Source organism: Trachypithecus francoisi, unplaced genomic scaffold (genome assembly GCF_009764315.1).
Source record: "Trachypithecus francoisi isolate TF-2019V2 unplaced genomic scaffold, Tfra_2.0 Lachesis_group12, whole genome shotgun sequence".
NCBI lineage: Eukaryota > Metazoa > Chordata > Mammalia > Primates > Cercopithecidae > Trachypithecus > Trachypithecus francoisi.
In genome coordinates this window covers 113,855,484-113,868,876 of record NW_022681457.1, presented here as the reverse complement: position 1 = coordinate 113,868,876, position 13,393 = coordinate 113,855,484, and the positions used below count along the sequence as shown (strand labels likewise).

General features: G+C 60.2%; 2 protein-coding genes and 1 pseudogene across 13 annotated transcripts in view; 1 reads left to right on the top strand and 2 right to left on the bottom strand.

Annotated features, from left to right (window-relative positions):
• Nucleotides 1-2,822, top strand: part of PEX14 (peroxisomal biogenesis factor 14) — a 159,261-nt gene extending 156,439 nt beyond the window's left edge. For all 7 annotated transcript variants that reach the window (XM_033228412.1, XM_033228411.1, XM_033228416.1 and 4 more), the window contains one exon: nt 1,599-2,822. In XM_033228412.1, the coding sequence (XP_033084303.1) occupies nt 1,599-2,055 (457 nt within the window). In that variant the 3' untranslated portion in view covers nt 2,056-2,822. The remainder of the gene's footprint in view (nt 1-1,598) is intronic.
• A 5,719-nt stretch (nt 2,823-8,541) lies between these two features.
• The window catches only part of CASZ1 (castor zinc finger 1), a 160,809-nt gene continuing 155,957 nt past the window's right edge, over nt 8,542-13,393 (bottom strand). For 3 of the 5 annotated variants that reach the window (XM_033228407.1, XM_033228405.1, XM_033228406.1), the window contains one exon: nt 9,071-12,014. In XM_033228407.1, coding sequence (XP_033084298.1) covers nt 10,900-12,014 — 1,115 coding nt within the window. In that variant the 3' untranslated portion in view covers nt 9,071-10,899. Of the gene's footprint in view, nt 12,015-13,393 lie in introns of all 5 variants that reach the window. The other 2 variants (XM_033228410.1, XM_033228408.1) reach the window with 2 other exon arrangements.
• Nucleotides 9,071-9,762, bottom strand: LOC117093334 (annotated as a pseudogene). The gene has a single exon (XR_004441105.1). The product of XR_004441105.1 is annotated as an uncharacterized LOC117093334 (transcript).

Sequence of the window (13,393 nt, the reverse complement as noted above, 5' to 3'; positions counted from 1 at the left end):
GTTTTATTTATTTTTATTTTTATTTATTTTTTGAGATGGAGTCTCACTCTGTTGCCCGGGCTGCAGTGCAGTGACATGACCTTGCCTCACTGCAACCTCTGCCTCCCGGGTTCAAACCATTCTCCTGCCTCAGCCTCCCGAGTAGCTGGGACTACAGGCATCCACCACCACGCCCGGCTAATTTTTTTATTTTTAGTAGAGGTGGGATTTTGCTATGTTGGCCAGGCTGGTCTTGAACTCCCGAACTTAGGTGATCTGCCCACGGCCTCCCAAAGTGCTGGGATTACAGGCATGAGCCACTGTGCCTGGACTGTTGTGGTTTTTTAAAACGGAAAGTCCAGTGTCCAGGAGCCACTGTGTCCTAGGAGCCGCGACTGCGGGCCGTCCTCTGGGGCTGACGCCCTAGGGTGCCTTGCGTGGAGTGTCCTTGTTTCCCTGCTGGACTGGGTTTGGTGGGAGCTGGGTGAATGGGAGGGTACAGGTGGGGTCTTCACTAGGGTCCAGGATGGGGTGCAGAGAGCTCTTGCGGCTCCAGTCAGAAGACCCCATTTTCCAAGCCACTCAACTTCCTGGTTCTCCCTGAGGAAAAGAAGCTGTCCTAGAAAGAGGTGTGGTGCTGGCAGAGGCCAGAGCATTGTCATTAGGAGATAGCCTCCGTTTTCCCTAACTGAGACCAGCGCCTTGGAGGCTGGGGATGGAGGCCAGGCCGTTGGGTAACCATGGGGCCAAGAAAACTGCACGTGGAATTTCTTGTTAGTGTTGAGGATGCTGGTGAATAAAGCAGGCCGTGGTGTGTGCCCCATTCAAGTGGGGTCTGGGAGGAGAGTTGTGTCTAAGGCCCTGCTGGGGGACAGCCCTGTGGGCAGCGCTTTGTCCTCTTGGCTCAGGCAGAGATGGGCCTGCCTGTTGGAGAGCTCTGTCTCTGAGCCGTTGCCAAGTGGACCTGACCTCCCAGGTCCCTCCTGGAATTGGCTTTGGTTTGGGCTGGCTGCTGGCCCAGGAAGGGAGTACGGAGCAGAAGGGAGAGCTGACTCTTGCCCATTGAAAGTGTTGAGCTCAGAAGTTTTCTAGCAAAGGGCACCACCACCGCCCTTTTGGTTCTGATGTGTCTGACCCCCTGCCAGTGGCCAGGGCTCCCTGCCTCCACCTTTTGCTCAGACCATAGACAAATGAGGACTATGGCTCAGGTGTCTGGAGTCCCCAGTCATCGCCCTTTTGGGCTCTTCCCCACCCTGTCCCTCTCCTGGCCACTGGGGTGGAGGCAGGGATAGTGCTGAGGATCAGGAGGAAGCGGGCTCCGGAGAGGCAGCAGGCCCCACTTGGCTTCCAGCAGCTGCCCAGGCAGGTGGGCCTCGCCCAGGGGGTCCCGGGGGGACCCTGGGCTGTCTGTGGGGGCACAGGACACTCTTGGCATTTATCTCAGCTATAGGATCTTTGCTCCTGAAAGGAGGGGAGGAAGGGCTCCATCCTGTCCCTTGCCCAGTGGCCCTAGGGGAGCAGCTCACCATCGCCAAGCCCTTGGGGGTCAGGGAAGGCATGGCCCTTCAAGGGTGGGAGTTCTGAATGCCGCCAACCTCCTCCTCTGCTTCTCCCGCCAGGAGGCAGTTCCCTCCGTCCCCGTCAGCCCCAAAGATCCCCTCCTGGCAGATCCCGGTCAAGTCACCGTCACCCTCCAGCCCCGCAGCCGTGAACCACCACAGCAGCAGCGACATCTCACCCGTCAGCAATGAGTCCACGTCGTCCTCACCTGGGAAGGAGGGCCACAGCCCCGAGGGCTCCACGGTCACCTACCACCTGCTGGGCCCCCAAGAGGAAGGCGAGGGGGTGGTGGACGTCAAGGGCCAGGTGCGGATGGAGGTGCAAGGCGAGGAGGAGAAGAGGGATGACAAGGAGGACGAGGAGGACGAGGAGGATGATGACGTGAGCCATGTGGACGAGGAGGACTGCCTGGGGGTGCAGAGGGAGGACCGCCGGGGTGGGGATGGGCAGATCAACGAGCAGGTGGAGAAGCTGCGGCGGCCCGAGGGTGCCAGCAACGAGAGTGAGCGGGACTAGGGCCGCGCCCACTGCCTCCAGCCCTGAGGACGGCGTCCAGTATGCTGGTGCGTGGCCACACCCTGCCTCCCTCTCTGGCCCTGGGAGGGCAGCTTGGAGCCCAGGTAGGGGGCAGAGCTGTCCTCAGCTGCACTGTGGCCTGGTGGCAGCGTGGGGGTCGCACTTCTGTCCACCTGGCCTCCTCTCACCTGGCCGCCAGCCCCAGCCCCAGGCCCAGGCCCAGGCCCAGCAGCCTTTGGCTTTGATCTCAAGTCCAGCTGAAGGCAGCGAAGCCTTGGGGCTCAAGCCCCTGCCCAGCCGCTCCCGGACAGACGCCTTGCCCAGGGTGTGTTTGCCGAGTGTCTTGACTACCGTGACGCCACGCATGGCCAGAGCTAGCGTCCCCACTGCCTCCCGACTCCTCAGTGGAGGAGGAGCTGCGGTCCCTCTGGTGTCTGCCATCCCCCTCCCTCCCTGGACCCAGCCCTGGACCCCACAGGTGCCTGTCCCCAGCACCAACCCCACTTGTGCCCCGTCGTCCTCCCAGACAAATGAAACCATGCTGCGCTTCTGATGCCCTCGCTTGCCGTGTCATGGTTCAGCTAATCCCATGGCGAGATGGGGGCTCACTCCCTCGGAGGAGCCAGGCACCAGGGCTTTCCTGACCAACAGCCAGCTCTGTCCTTCCCCCCAAGAAACACATGTTCATTTGTGTGATCATGTATAGACCTCAGAATGGAAGATAGGACTGTATATAATTGTAATAAATACCAGTTGCCACTATTTAATTTCTGCCTGTGGCTCCCTGTCTGCTCATGGCACCCTGGGCCCCGGGGGTGATCTCAGTGCAGCCTGCAGCCAGTGAAGTGTGGGTGAGGGCCCATGGGCAGCTTCTGCCACTGCTCAGCCAGGAGCAGAGGGCTTTGTTCAGGTCCAGTGGCTGCCGGAGGGTGACACTAGCTGACCGCAGGAGGATCAGGGACCTCGTGTGACTGTATATAGACCTCATGTGGAGTGAGGAGCTCTCCTTCCTTAAATGGACGCATGCTTCCCGGGGAGGGGAGTGTGGCGGCCTCTCTGAATCCTCGTCTCCCCCAGCTCTCGCCCTCCCAGTCTCCCTTTCCCCTTCACAGAGCATTTGACTAAAACCAGAAGAGCAGAGCCGTGCACTCCTTGAGGGGCGCTCCTGTTCCCTCCAGCCCCCAAGTGTCGGGACCAGGCTCATGGGCCGCAGACGCCGTGATGTCCGTGTGCCTGTGCGGACACGAGGGCTTCGGAAATAGGAAGCTCTGGGCAGCCCCTGCAGGTGTGGCCTCCGTGCACCCGCCTGCCCCACCCCACCCTCTCCTGGGGAGGGAGGAGGCCACGCAGTTGGGCTCAGAGGCTTGGTGTTGGGGCTGTTCTGTCTCAGACGTTTTGCTTCCAGCCCCTGCAGCAAACCCTTCTTAATGCTGGGAACACAGGGCCTGTTAAAGTGACGGGTCTCCAGGCCTGGGCCGCCCCCGCCCACTGGAGAGTCCCTGGGAGCAGGTCATCCCCACCCACTGGAGGGTTCCCAGTACCGGGCCGCACCTACCCGTTGGAGGGTCCCCAGGAGCAGGCTGCACCCACCTGCGGGAGGGTCCAGCCCCAATCTGGTTTCTGGCCTGTGGGTTGCGTCTTTCATGCTTGTCACCTAGAAGGACGCTCCTGCAGTTCCTGTTTACAGCCACGTGTTCCGCAGGGACAGTTCAGTGTCACACTGCGGCTTGTTCTCCTTCTTCCCTGGCCTCCTTGCCGTCTCTGAAGAAGCAGGTGTCTCAGTGTCCAGGGGCTGCCACCTCACCTGGACGAGGGGGTCCTGCCTACCAGGCCCCCAGGAGTCCCAGTGTCTGGGAGCTGGGACGGGCAGACAGGTGGGCCAGGCCTCGGCCTGGCTCTGGGGACGGTGACTGCCTGTGTCCCACCCTCGGACCTGCTGGGTCACAGGCCTGCGTTGTGGGCGGATCTGTTCCTGAGGAGTCCCCACCCCATTTGGTGCCTGGTAGCCGTTGTCTGTAACTTCTCAGAGGTCCCTCCTGCAGCGGGACCAGAAAGGGAGACCAGAGGGCAGATGCCCTGGGGAGGAAGGGAAGCCAGGGTTGTGAGGTCGGTGCTGTGGAAGTGAAGTGCCAGCTGCCCGGCCCCGTGTCTTCCTGGAGAGCTGGGGCCACCAAGAAAGGGGTTCCCTGGGGCTTCACTATCCCTGGGGTGGGGGCAATGGAGACCTCACAGGGCAAGTGCTCTCCCACCTGGGGTCGGTGAGCTGGCACATCCTGAGGCTCAAGTGCGGAGGAGAAACAGACAGAAACCTGGGCCCGGAGGCCTTTTGCCCCTGTGGGTCCTGAGCACCGAGTTCGGCTTTTGAGGACAGAGAGTCTGGCGTGATTTCAGGGAGAGAAAACCCCTCCCCAAAACGGCAGGAGTGCTGCCTAATAAAGCCAGCTGCTGGACCAGGGAAAACAGCCCTTTGAAAAAAAAAAGCCTTTCATTAGAAAAATAATGCATTTCATCCAAATAAGGTAAAAATATTCGGAATGGGGCAGAAGTAAGCAGCAAGCAGCGGCTGTCGGGCCTTTCTGGAAGGGAGAAGATTATTAAACTCAATTACAATGTATTTTTATAAAGTGTCTTTTAGGAAAGAACCAGCCCCGTGCTCGGAGGCCAGAGGACGGCCGCCCTGACTTCACCCTGGACTAGCTCCCTCGGTCTCCAGGGTCTGTCCCTGCTCCTCCGGTGACTCGCTGGTTCTGCCTTGGGCAGGGACATCTAGCTTGGGAAGGACAGGGGACTTCCCTTGGTGTTTGCGACACGCAGGACCAGGCCAGGAGGCAGGGTAGTTGCTTTCGGGAGATGGTAGGGCCTCTGCCCCCCTGGGGCTGCCCAGTCCTTCAAAAGCCAGGGCTCCTGGAGCCAGTCCCATCCCAGGACCCCAGCTGGGGCAGGGAGCCCTACCTGGGTCAGGGGACGGGGCTGCTGAGTTTGTGCCCACAGGTGGGGTGTGAGAAGGGGACAGAGAGGTGAGAACCTGCCACCCATCCGTCGGCTCCCTGTGTGCCCACACAGTCTCTTTCCCTCTTTCTTTCTCCTTGTTTTTAATAAACGCATCTGAGCAAGCTGTGTTCACCTTTCGGGGCCCTCACACCCAGGTAGAGGTGGAAGAGTTTTCTAGACGGTTTCGCTTCTGCCCTCCTGGTGGCCCGGCCAGGAGCATGGAGGCGCTGGGTCTCTGGCCTGGCCCCAGACCCCTCCCTCTCCAGGTGACCACCCTGTCCCTGCCCCAGAGCCCAGGAGGGAGGGGGAGAGCAAGCAGGGGCCATTCTTCAAGGGTCAGACATCTCCGTCCCCAGGAGTTGACTTAATTTGTCTGTTTGTTTAAACTGGTTTCTGCCAAGGCACCCAAAGAAGAGGTCAGAGACTCCAGACAGGGCAGGCGCGAAGGCGCCAGTGAGACCCGCATGCAGGTGGGAGCTCCAGCCTCAGATGAGGTGCACACCTGAGGTGTAGCACCCAGGTAGACCTGCAGGGCCTGGCCGCTCTTCCTGCCCCTGCTCCTTTGCTGTGTACAGGGGCTTCCCACCCAGGGACAGGCCACCGCCTGGCCGGGGGAACCACGCCCAAGCTGGCACATGCTGACATGCATGTGCACATGTGTGTGGCACCCTCACACTCATGCAGGGCCCAGTGGGTCCTGATCCTTTTCGAGAGGTCCCCCTGTCCTCCCCCGACACCTGCTCACGCAGACCACTGCTCAGACCACAGCCTTGGCACTGTCTTTAATGCAAAACGGGTCTGAAATCTTGGCTGGCATTGAGGGATAACTACCTGAATCATGACTTAGTGTCATTGAGCACGTTAAAGTTTGTGTTCTCCTAGAAGAAGAAAGAAGATGTATGATATGTTCATGAGAGGGATGCCTGAAACCTTTCCTTGCTCCACGACAGATACTGGAAGGACCTTCTTTAAAGTGACTGGGTCATGGCTTTAAACAGCACCGTGACACTCGGGGTCCAGATGCGTTATAGACCCAGGGCGAGGAGCCAGCCTCAGGGAGACTCCAGGCAGGGAGGTTCTTTCTTGAGGATCCCTGCCTCCTTCCAGTGGTGTGGGGCACGCGGCTTACTGGAGGCCAAGCCACTGGGTCCGGCTGCTCCAGCACTGGCTGTGGGCCTCCTGGGAGCCACTGATTTCTCCCTGACCTGCTCCAGAGGGTGCAGAGGCACCTCCCAGCAAGGATGGCCGGGGTCTGGCTGCTTCATTCTCAGACAAGGCTCTGGGATTCCAGCCCTTCAGAGGGCACTGCTGCCTCTGGGGCCGGGGCCACCTCCCGTGACAGTGGATGGGCAGCTGGCCTTTGCCCAGTGGCCTGGTATGCTGCCCAGAAAGGGGGCTGTCTGTCGCCGTGTCCAGGCTGGGGCAAGGCCGCCTCGTGAGTGCCAAGGCCCGGCACACACGGGTGACTCAGGTTGCTGGTGGCGCCCCTGCTGGGCCAGGTCTGTGGGAGGCGGGCAGGCCCCTGAGCTCAGCCCTGAGCCTGTGCGGCGGGTTCTGGCCCTTTCCAAGAGGTTGCAAAACTCTTGAATTTGCTCCGGTTCGGGTGTAGGAGCATCACACACCACAGCTAATTAAATCCCAGAAGGAAAACATGCTTTACTGCATTTCCTACTGAGTCCAACAAGCCACAGGGAGTGCCGTGGGACCTGGGCCCATCCCGACCTGCAGCCACAGGCCCCCTCCCAGCTCTCGGGGACAGTCTCAAGAGTGGGTACACACGTCTAGTGGGGGTATGAGCTTCTCTCCACCCTCTGGGGCGGGACCTGGGACGTGGCACCACGGGCTGGCCTGAGTGCTCCGTCCTGAGGCCCTGAGATGCCTCTGAGAGGTTCCGGAGTCCCCGTGCCCCTTCCTTGGGCTGGACTCAGGGCCCTACTTGTTGTGAGGTTGGATCAGCCCTGGGTGAGGCCTTCTGAGGTCCATCCAGGCCCAGAAGACCAGGGGGCAGTTTTGGGGTCTGGCCAAGGTCAGCAAACCGCCCTGAGTCCCCATCCTCCCTCCCCTGGGCCCCAGGAGTCAGTGCTGCCCCAGAGAGCTGCCCACTATGCCGGTGCCTAGAGGGAGCCTTGTGGCCACACCACCCACCCACCGGCTGTTCAGGGCTTGGCTCCCTGCCTCGCTTCAGGCCCCACGGGAGGCCCACCAGGGCCTGGGAAGCTCCAATAATGGTTTTAATTTGTTGAACTTGTGTTTTATCCCATAAATTAGTCACTGTTTTATTTAACAGAATCAAGATATCCACAAACAATAGGCGAGTTCCAACTTGAACATTTTAATAAGACAGAAAAAAGTATGTATTTTCATGTCTGTTACAAACATATTTATGTAAATAGCCTGTGGGCTGCGTTCCAGGAGGAAAGAAGAAAGGGAGTGCCCGCGCGCCAGGGCTGGGCTGGAGACGCACTTCTGCGGTGGGAAATGACACGGGCCTGGACGCTGTGGGCTGTGGCCACTCCCCTGCCGCCCCCGGTCCCTGGTGCCTGGCCGGCTGGTGCCAGGCTCAGTGAGGGAGAAGCGTGCTGCGGTGACCGAACCTTTCCAGCCCCCAAGTCTGCCTGTTTCCTCGTCGGGCAAGTGGTTGTGGCATCCCATGGCTGGGGTGTGATGAGGCGGTAAGACTCCTCAGCGTGGAAGAATGTGGCAGATCCCGCGCACATCCCCTCCCCAAGGTTCCAGGAAGCCCCGGCCACCTGGAGTCTGGCTCAGAGCAGGGCTGCCAAGGTCCTTCCCATGATGTGGTGTCATGAGAAGCCGGCCATCAGTTGGAAGTGTCAGGGCAAACTCGTGGAGTGCCTCGGAGGCTTGCACTCCAGGCTAGGCCTGGTGGACACTCTGACCTCCATGCTTCCAAGGGAGCCAACCGTGGTGCCACCAGGGCTGGCAGCTCAGGCTCGGGGCTGGTGGCTACAGACCCAGGAATTATCGGCCCCCTCTGGCTCTGCCACCCTGTGCTCCAGGCAGGAGCCGCGCCAGCATCCGGATCGGATCCGGGTACGCGCCGTTCCCAGCCCGGGCAGGTCCCTGCAGGAAGGAGGAAGGAGCCGAGGGAGGAGGCAGGAGGGTGGCCCTGCCAACGCCGGCCCAGCAGCCCAGCAGGAGAGGAGAGGGTTGGCTGGGGTGGGGGGTCCTGGGAGGCTGCAGAACCTTTGTCCGACGTCCCAGGCCTTGGTGTCAGATGGCTCTGCCCAAAGGTGGCTCCTGAGCCCCAAGTGGGGGCTTCAGGCAGGACTGGGGAGGAGACCACCCTTCTGGCCAGGCCAGAATTGAGGCCCCTACCTCTGTCCCCAGCAGCCCAGGGACAAAACTGATCTGTTCCCCCCCTTTTCCTGCCAGGGTCGAAGCGCACCCAGTCTTCCTCCCCTCACCCCACCGGTGTAGCTGAGTCATGGCCAGCCGCTTGGGGGTGATTTTAAAAATAAAAGATAACTTGATAGATTTTTTTCCAGTTTTTATTGAGTGAAAATGTCAAACCTTGCATCAGTCATGCAAAAAAAAAAAAAAAAAAAATCAAATAAATAAAACACATATATTAAATTTCTAATAGCACTAAATTCAAGTGGAAAAATATTCAGTTCTTAATAACCAGGTGCCGAGGAGACCAGATTCAAGTAATCAGAGCACACGCTGTTCAGTTCGGGTTTCACGTTCTGCATTTTCTTTTTGTCTCAAAACCTCTCTATATATCTCTATATATCTATATATGTATATACATATAGATATATACACACACATATGTGCATACATATTATTTTATATTTATATATATACACATACATAGTTATAAAACATTAAAAAGAGCATTGGTGGATCAAGCATTGTTTTCCCCACAGAAAGAAAATAAAACAAAAATTACACGTTAAAATTCAAAATGAGCTAGCAATGGCTTGTAGTCCTAATGTGCAATATGAAGGTTACAAAAGGCTAGACTCCGCACTGTCGGTATCTTCTTTTCTTCTTCTTCTTCTTTTTTAAGTTTGATTTTGCTACATTGAAAAAACGTTTTTGTGTGTGTGTATTTTTTTCCTTTACAAAACTCCTTCCACAGACTCCCGGGCCGTGGCGGGTCACTGTCTGGGCAGATGCTCACAGCAGCATGTGGTACCCACAGAGTTCAGGAGGCTCTGGTAGGGGCTGTTTTAGAAAACAACTGATTTCCTGTTGAATCAGGTACGCTCCGTGCGACCCCTCCTCCCTCCCTGCTCCCTGTCCAGTTCGGGTGGTCCTGGCTTTCTGGCTGTGGGCAGCCGAGAGGACAAAAGAAAGGAAGAAAAAAGGGAAAAGTAAACCACTGCCCCCCAGTTGAGCCAGGTTCCCCCTGGAGACCTCTGGGGAGAAGGCTTCAGGGTGACAGCCTCCCCACCAGCCTTCCATTCCCTCCTAGGCCTGTTTTCTCCCTGTGGCCCAATCTGACACCAGCTGGTGGCCTGGAGTAGGGAAGGTGGGCAGGTGTGGCCTCGGGCAGCCTGCCCTCACAGGGGACTCGGTCCCCGGGGACTTCAGAGCCACCGGCCAGGTGTGTGCCTGCCAGGTCAGGCCCTGGCCGGGGCTTGGATGGCCTCATCATCTCCAGGAAGGGGGATGTTTTGCAAAGGGAACCCAATCTGGGTAGACTGCACCAGCAAAGAAGCATCCCAAACAAAGTAATAAAACAAACTGGAAAAAAAAAAAAAAAAAAAAAAAAAGCCCTATAAAGCCACACGCATCACCAAGAGAGAACTCAAATGTTAAATTAACTACAAACTTGGATCAACAGTAATAGTCCTTTTTTCTTGTCTCTACAAAATTCAAGTTAAGAGTTGGAATCACGCAGCTCCCATCAGTGCTAGTGTGAAGACAGACAGCCTCAAACTGTTAAGGCCTCTACAAAAAAACGCTGGACCAAATCCCACGGGAGAAACGGGACTGAGCCTCCAACCTCAGGCCGGGCCCAGGCGGGTCTGCACTCTCACCACGCCTGCTTTCTTCCTTTTTGTTCTATGTAGGATAATAACCTTTACAGGAAAAATACTGTACAACTTTCTTGTATTTTTTTCCATTTTGAATATTAAAGCCAAAACCAAGCGCATCTTTCCTGTTCGCACCGCCAGGGTGGCCGAGACCCTGCCCCGGCCCCCAGCGGGCTGCTCTGGGTTTTGGATGCAGCCTCAGTTTCCCTGGGGCGGAGGATGGGGCCAGGGAGTCACCAAACAGACCCGACCCAGGCCTGGGGGAGCAGCCGGGCCCTGGGGTGGGGCTGAGCTGGAGCTCTGTGGTTGCTACTCCCATGAGGCTTCCTCCACGGTCCCTGTAGTGTCACCCGTGCTGACCGCCTTCTGCCCGTCTCCCCCTGGGCAGGGGGGAGGATCCTAGCTGCATGAGGGAGGCCCCGCCAGCGGCTCCAGGAGCCACCCCGCCCTGGTGGCGCCGGGTGGGGGTCCCGGTGGCCCCCAGCGCCCGTCCCAGTCCTGAGCAATGGTCGCGGGGGCCGAAGCGGCCGCGGGGAGGGGCGCCGGGACAGCGGCCGGGAGCTGCGCCCCATTCGCCCGGGATCCCTGCTCCTCGGTTCCCTACCCCGGGACAAGAGCACCTTCTGTTTCCCTGAAGAGACCCGGCCTCCCTAGAGCAGGGCCGCGGCCGCCGCCGCCGCCTGTGTCCTCGGCCGCGGAGCACCAGGGGGGTCCCCGCCTCTGTCCTGAGACGGACTCGGGGTCCGGAAGCACCGGCGGGGCGCGGGGCTCTGCCCAGGGACCGCTTCGCGCGGGGTGGCGCCGCTCCCGAGACCGAGGCCGGCGCCAGGGCCACCCGCGGGCGCCGCTAGGGCGAGGAGGCGGCGGTGGGCGCGGGGCCGGGGGCGCCCAGGGCCGCCAGCGCCGCCAAGGCCGGGGTCCGCGCGCCCGCGCCCGCCGCCTCCGCCGCCGCCTCGGGCAGCGAGTCCTCCGAGTCGGTGCGCAGGTCCTCGTCCTCGTCGTCCTCGTCGTCGTCCTCGTCGTCGTCGTCCTCGTCGTCGTCCTCGTCCTCGTCGTCCTCGGCCTCCTCCTCCGGCAGCTCCAGCTCCTCCTCCTCATCCTCCTGCGAGGACTCTCCAGCGGCGGCGGCGGCGGCGGCGCCCTCGCGCGGCCCGGGGGCGGCGGCGTCGGGCGGGCCGGGGTCGCCCGCGTCGCCCAGCGCCAGGCCCAGACCTGCGGCCGCCGACTGCAGGAAGAGCAGCGAGCCCGGCTCGGCGCCCAACGACAGGGAGCCGTCTAGACTGATGGGAGGCCCGGGTGCGGGGCCCTCGGCCGCGGGCTCGCCCCTCTCCTGCTTCTCGTGCTTGCGCTTGTGCGAGTCCATCTGCGACATGCCCACCACCGTGTGACGGCAGCCCGGGAAGGTGCAGTGGAAGTGCGAGCACTTGAGCTTGTACTTGCAGTCGGGCACGGCGCAGTCGGCGCTGGAGCTGAACTGGCAGAAGCCCGCGGCGCTGATCACGTCCTGCTTGCCGTGGTGCTTGCGGTGCGCCGTGACCTTGGTGCTGTCGGTGCAGCGGAAGCGGCAGCGCAGACAGTGGAAGTGCGTGCTGGTGCCCGAGAAGGGACAGTCGGCGAAGTGGCAGCTGAGCGAGGCCTTGAAGCGCTTAAAGTCGTCCAGCACCAGGTTGTCCACGCGGTCGTGGTGCTGCGCATGCTTGTACATGTGCGTGCGCCCGCAGAACTTGTAGCCGCAGTTCTCACGCGTGCAGTGGTAGTGGGTGACCTTGAGCGAGAACTGGCAGGCCGCGTCCTTGCAGTCCTCATAGAGGTCGAAGCGCCGGAAGCCCTCCAGCATCATGCCCTCGTCCAGCATCTTCCGGGAGGACGCTGTCTTCCGCCGCTTGCCGAAGGGCGACATGTCCTCGATGATCCAGAAGCGCTTTTTGGCCCCCGAGGCTGTCGGCATGGAGATGGTGTTCCCTGGGGAGGGGCAGGGAGGTCAGTGGGTAAGGGGGACCCACGTGGGCACCATCCCAGGGTCACACCCACACGGGACCCCTGATCTGGCATGGCGCCAGAGGGCGGCATTTAGGGAGCCCTCGGCTTCCCCTGGCTCGGGAGGCCTCTCCTGCCCAGCCCCCTCCCTACCCCGGCACAGGAGCGGTCTCGGGCTTCCCCCTCCTCATCCCTGTCTGCAGAAGGACCTCACAGGCCTCTCCCCCGGAGTGGCAGCCCAACCAGCTCTGGGGGACGTGGTGGCTGCTTCCTGGCCAGTTTGGGTGGGAAGTGAGGACACGTCCTGGCGCTAATTGAAGCTGAAGGGGGGAATCTAGGTCGGCAGAGTGCAATTACCCAAGTTGGACTCGTGCCAAGACGCCAGCTATGCCTGCCTCTAATGAGGGACAGGCCCGCTCCTTTCCCGCGGGCTACCCGGCTTCCCTGGCTGCGCCTGTCTGCACAGGGGGAGCTGCCTACTCACAGTAGGGGTGCCAAGTGCCCCAGGGCTGTGCGGGGCTGCAACTCCCTGCCCTAAGGAGCACCTTGTCCTTGGTACCAGAAGGTTCTTTAAGGTCTTGTTGGGGTTGTCTACCCCAAGGGCTGGGAGAGGACAACCCTACTGGAGGACTAGGCCTCAGGGAGCTCAATGCCTCTGTCCTCTGCTCAGAGCCATAATTTACCTGGGTCAGGACCAGAGCAGGGGCTCAGCTGGGGGAGCTGAGCCCATTTATGTCCAGCTGGCCCAGAATGCTTCTTGGGATTTAGGATGTCCCCCTGCCAAGGCCAGGGTTGTAACCCTTTCTGGGAGGCACCTGTGCCCCTATGGCCATGGGTGAGGGGAAGCCCTAGCTCCTGCCAGAGGCACAGGCAGCTAGTCCTGGCTCCCCACGCCACCCCCCACAAACAATAAGAGAAGCTCTCTGACCAGCCCCACCAGCGCATGGGTAGCCTCTGGGCTCCTCCCACACGGCTGACCTGCCTGGCTCTCCCAGAGCCTGCTTAGAAGGCCCAGCAGTCACTCTAGCTACCAAATGTCTGCCCTGCCCGTTTCAGGCCAGGCCCCATCGCCCACCCTGAGTGGACAAAAACGGAGAGAAACTAAGGGCTGTGACGGTGTGGGGGCACCCAGGCAGGGGGCAAGGGATAGCCTCAGGCCCAAAACCTGGGTGGGTGAGGAGCTGCTTTGGGTCTGAAGTCACAGGGCCTGGTGATGTCAGAGTAGAGCTTCCAATGGCCGGAAGTCCCTGAGGTGGGGGAGGCCCGGCCCTGCCCCGGTCGTAACTCCTGGGGCCTGTACTCAGGCAGAACGTGAGGCAAAAATTAGCAGAGGAGTCAGAGCCCGGGTGGTATCTACGCTCAAG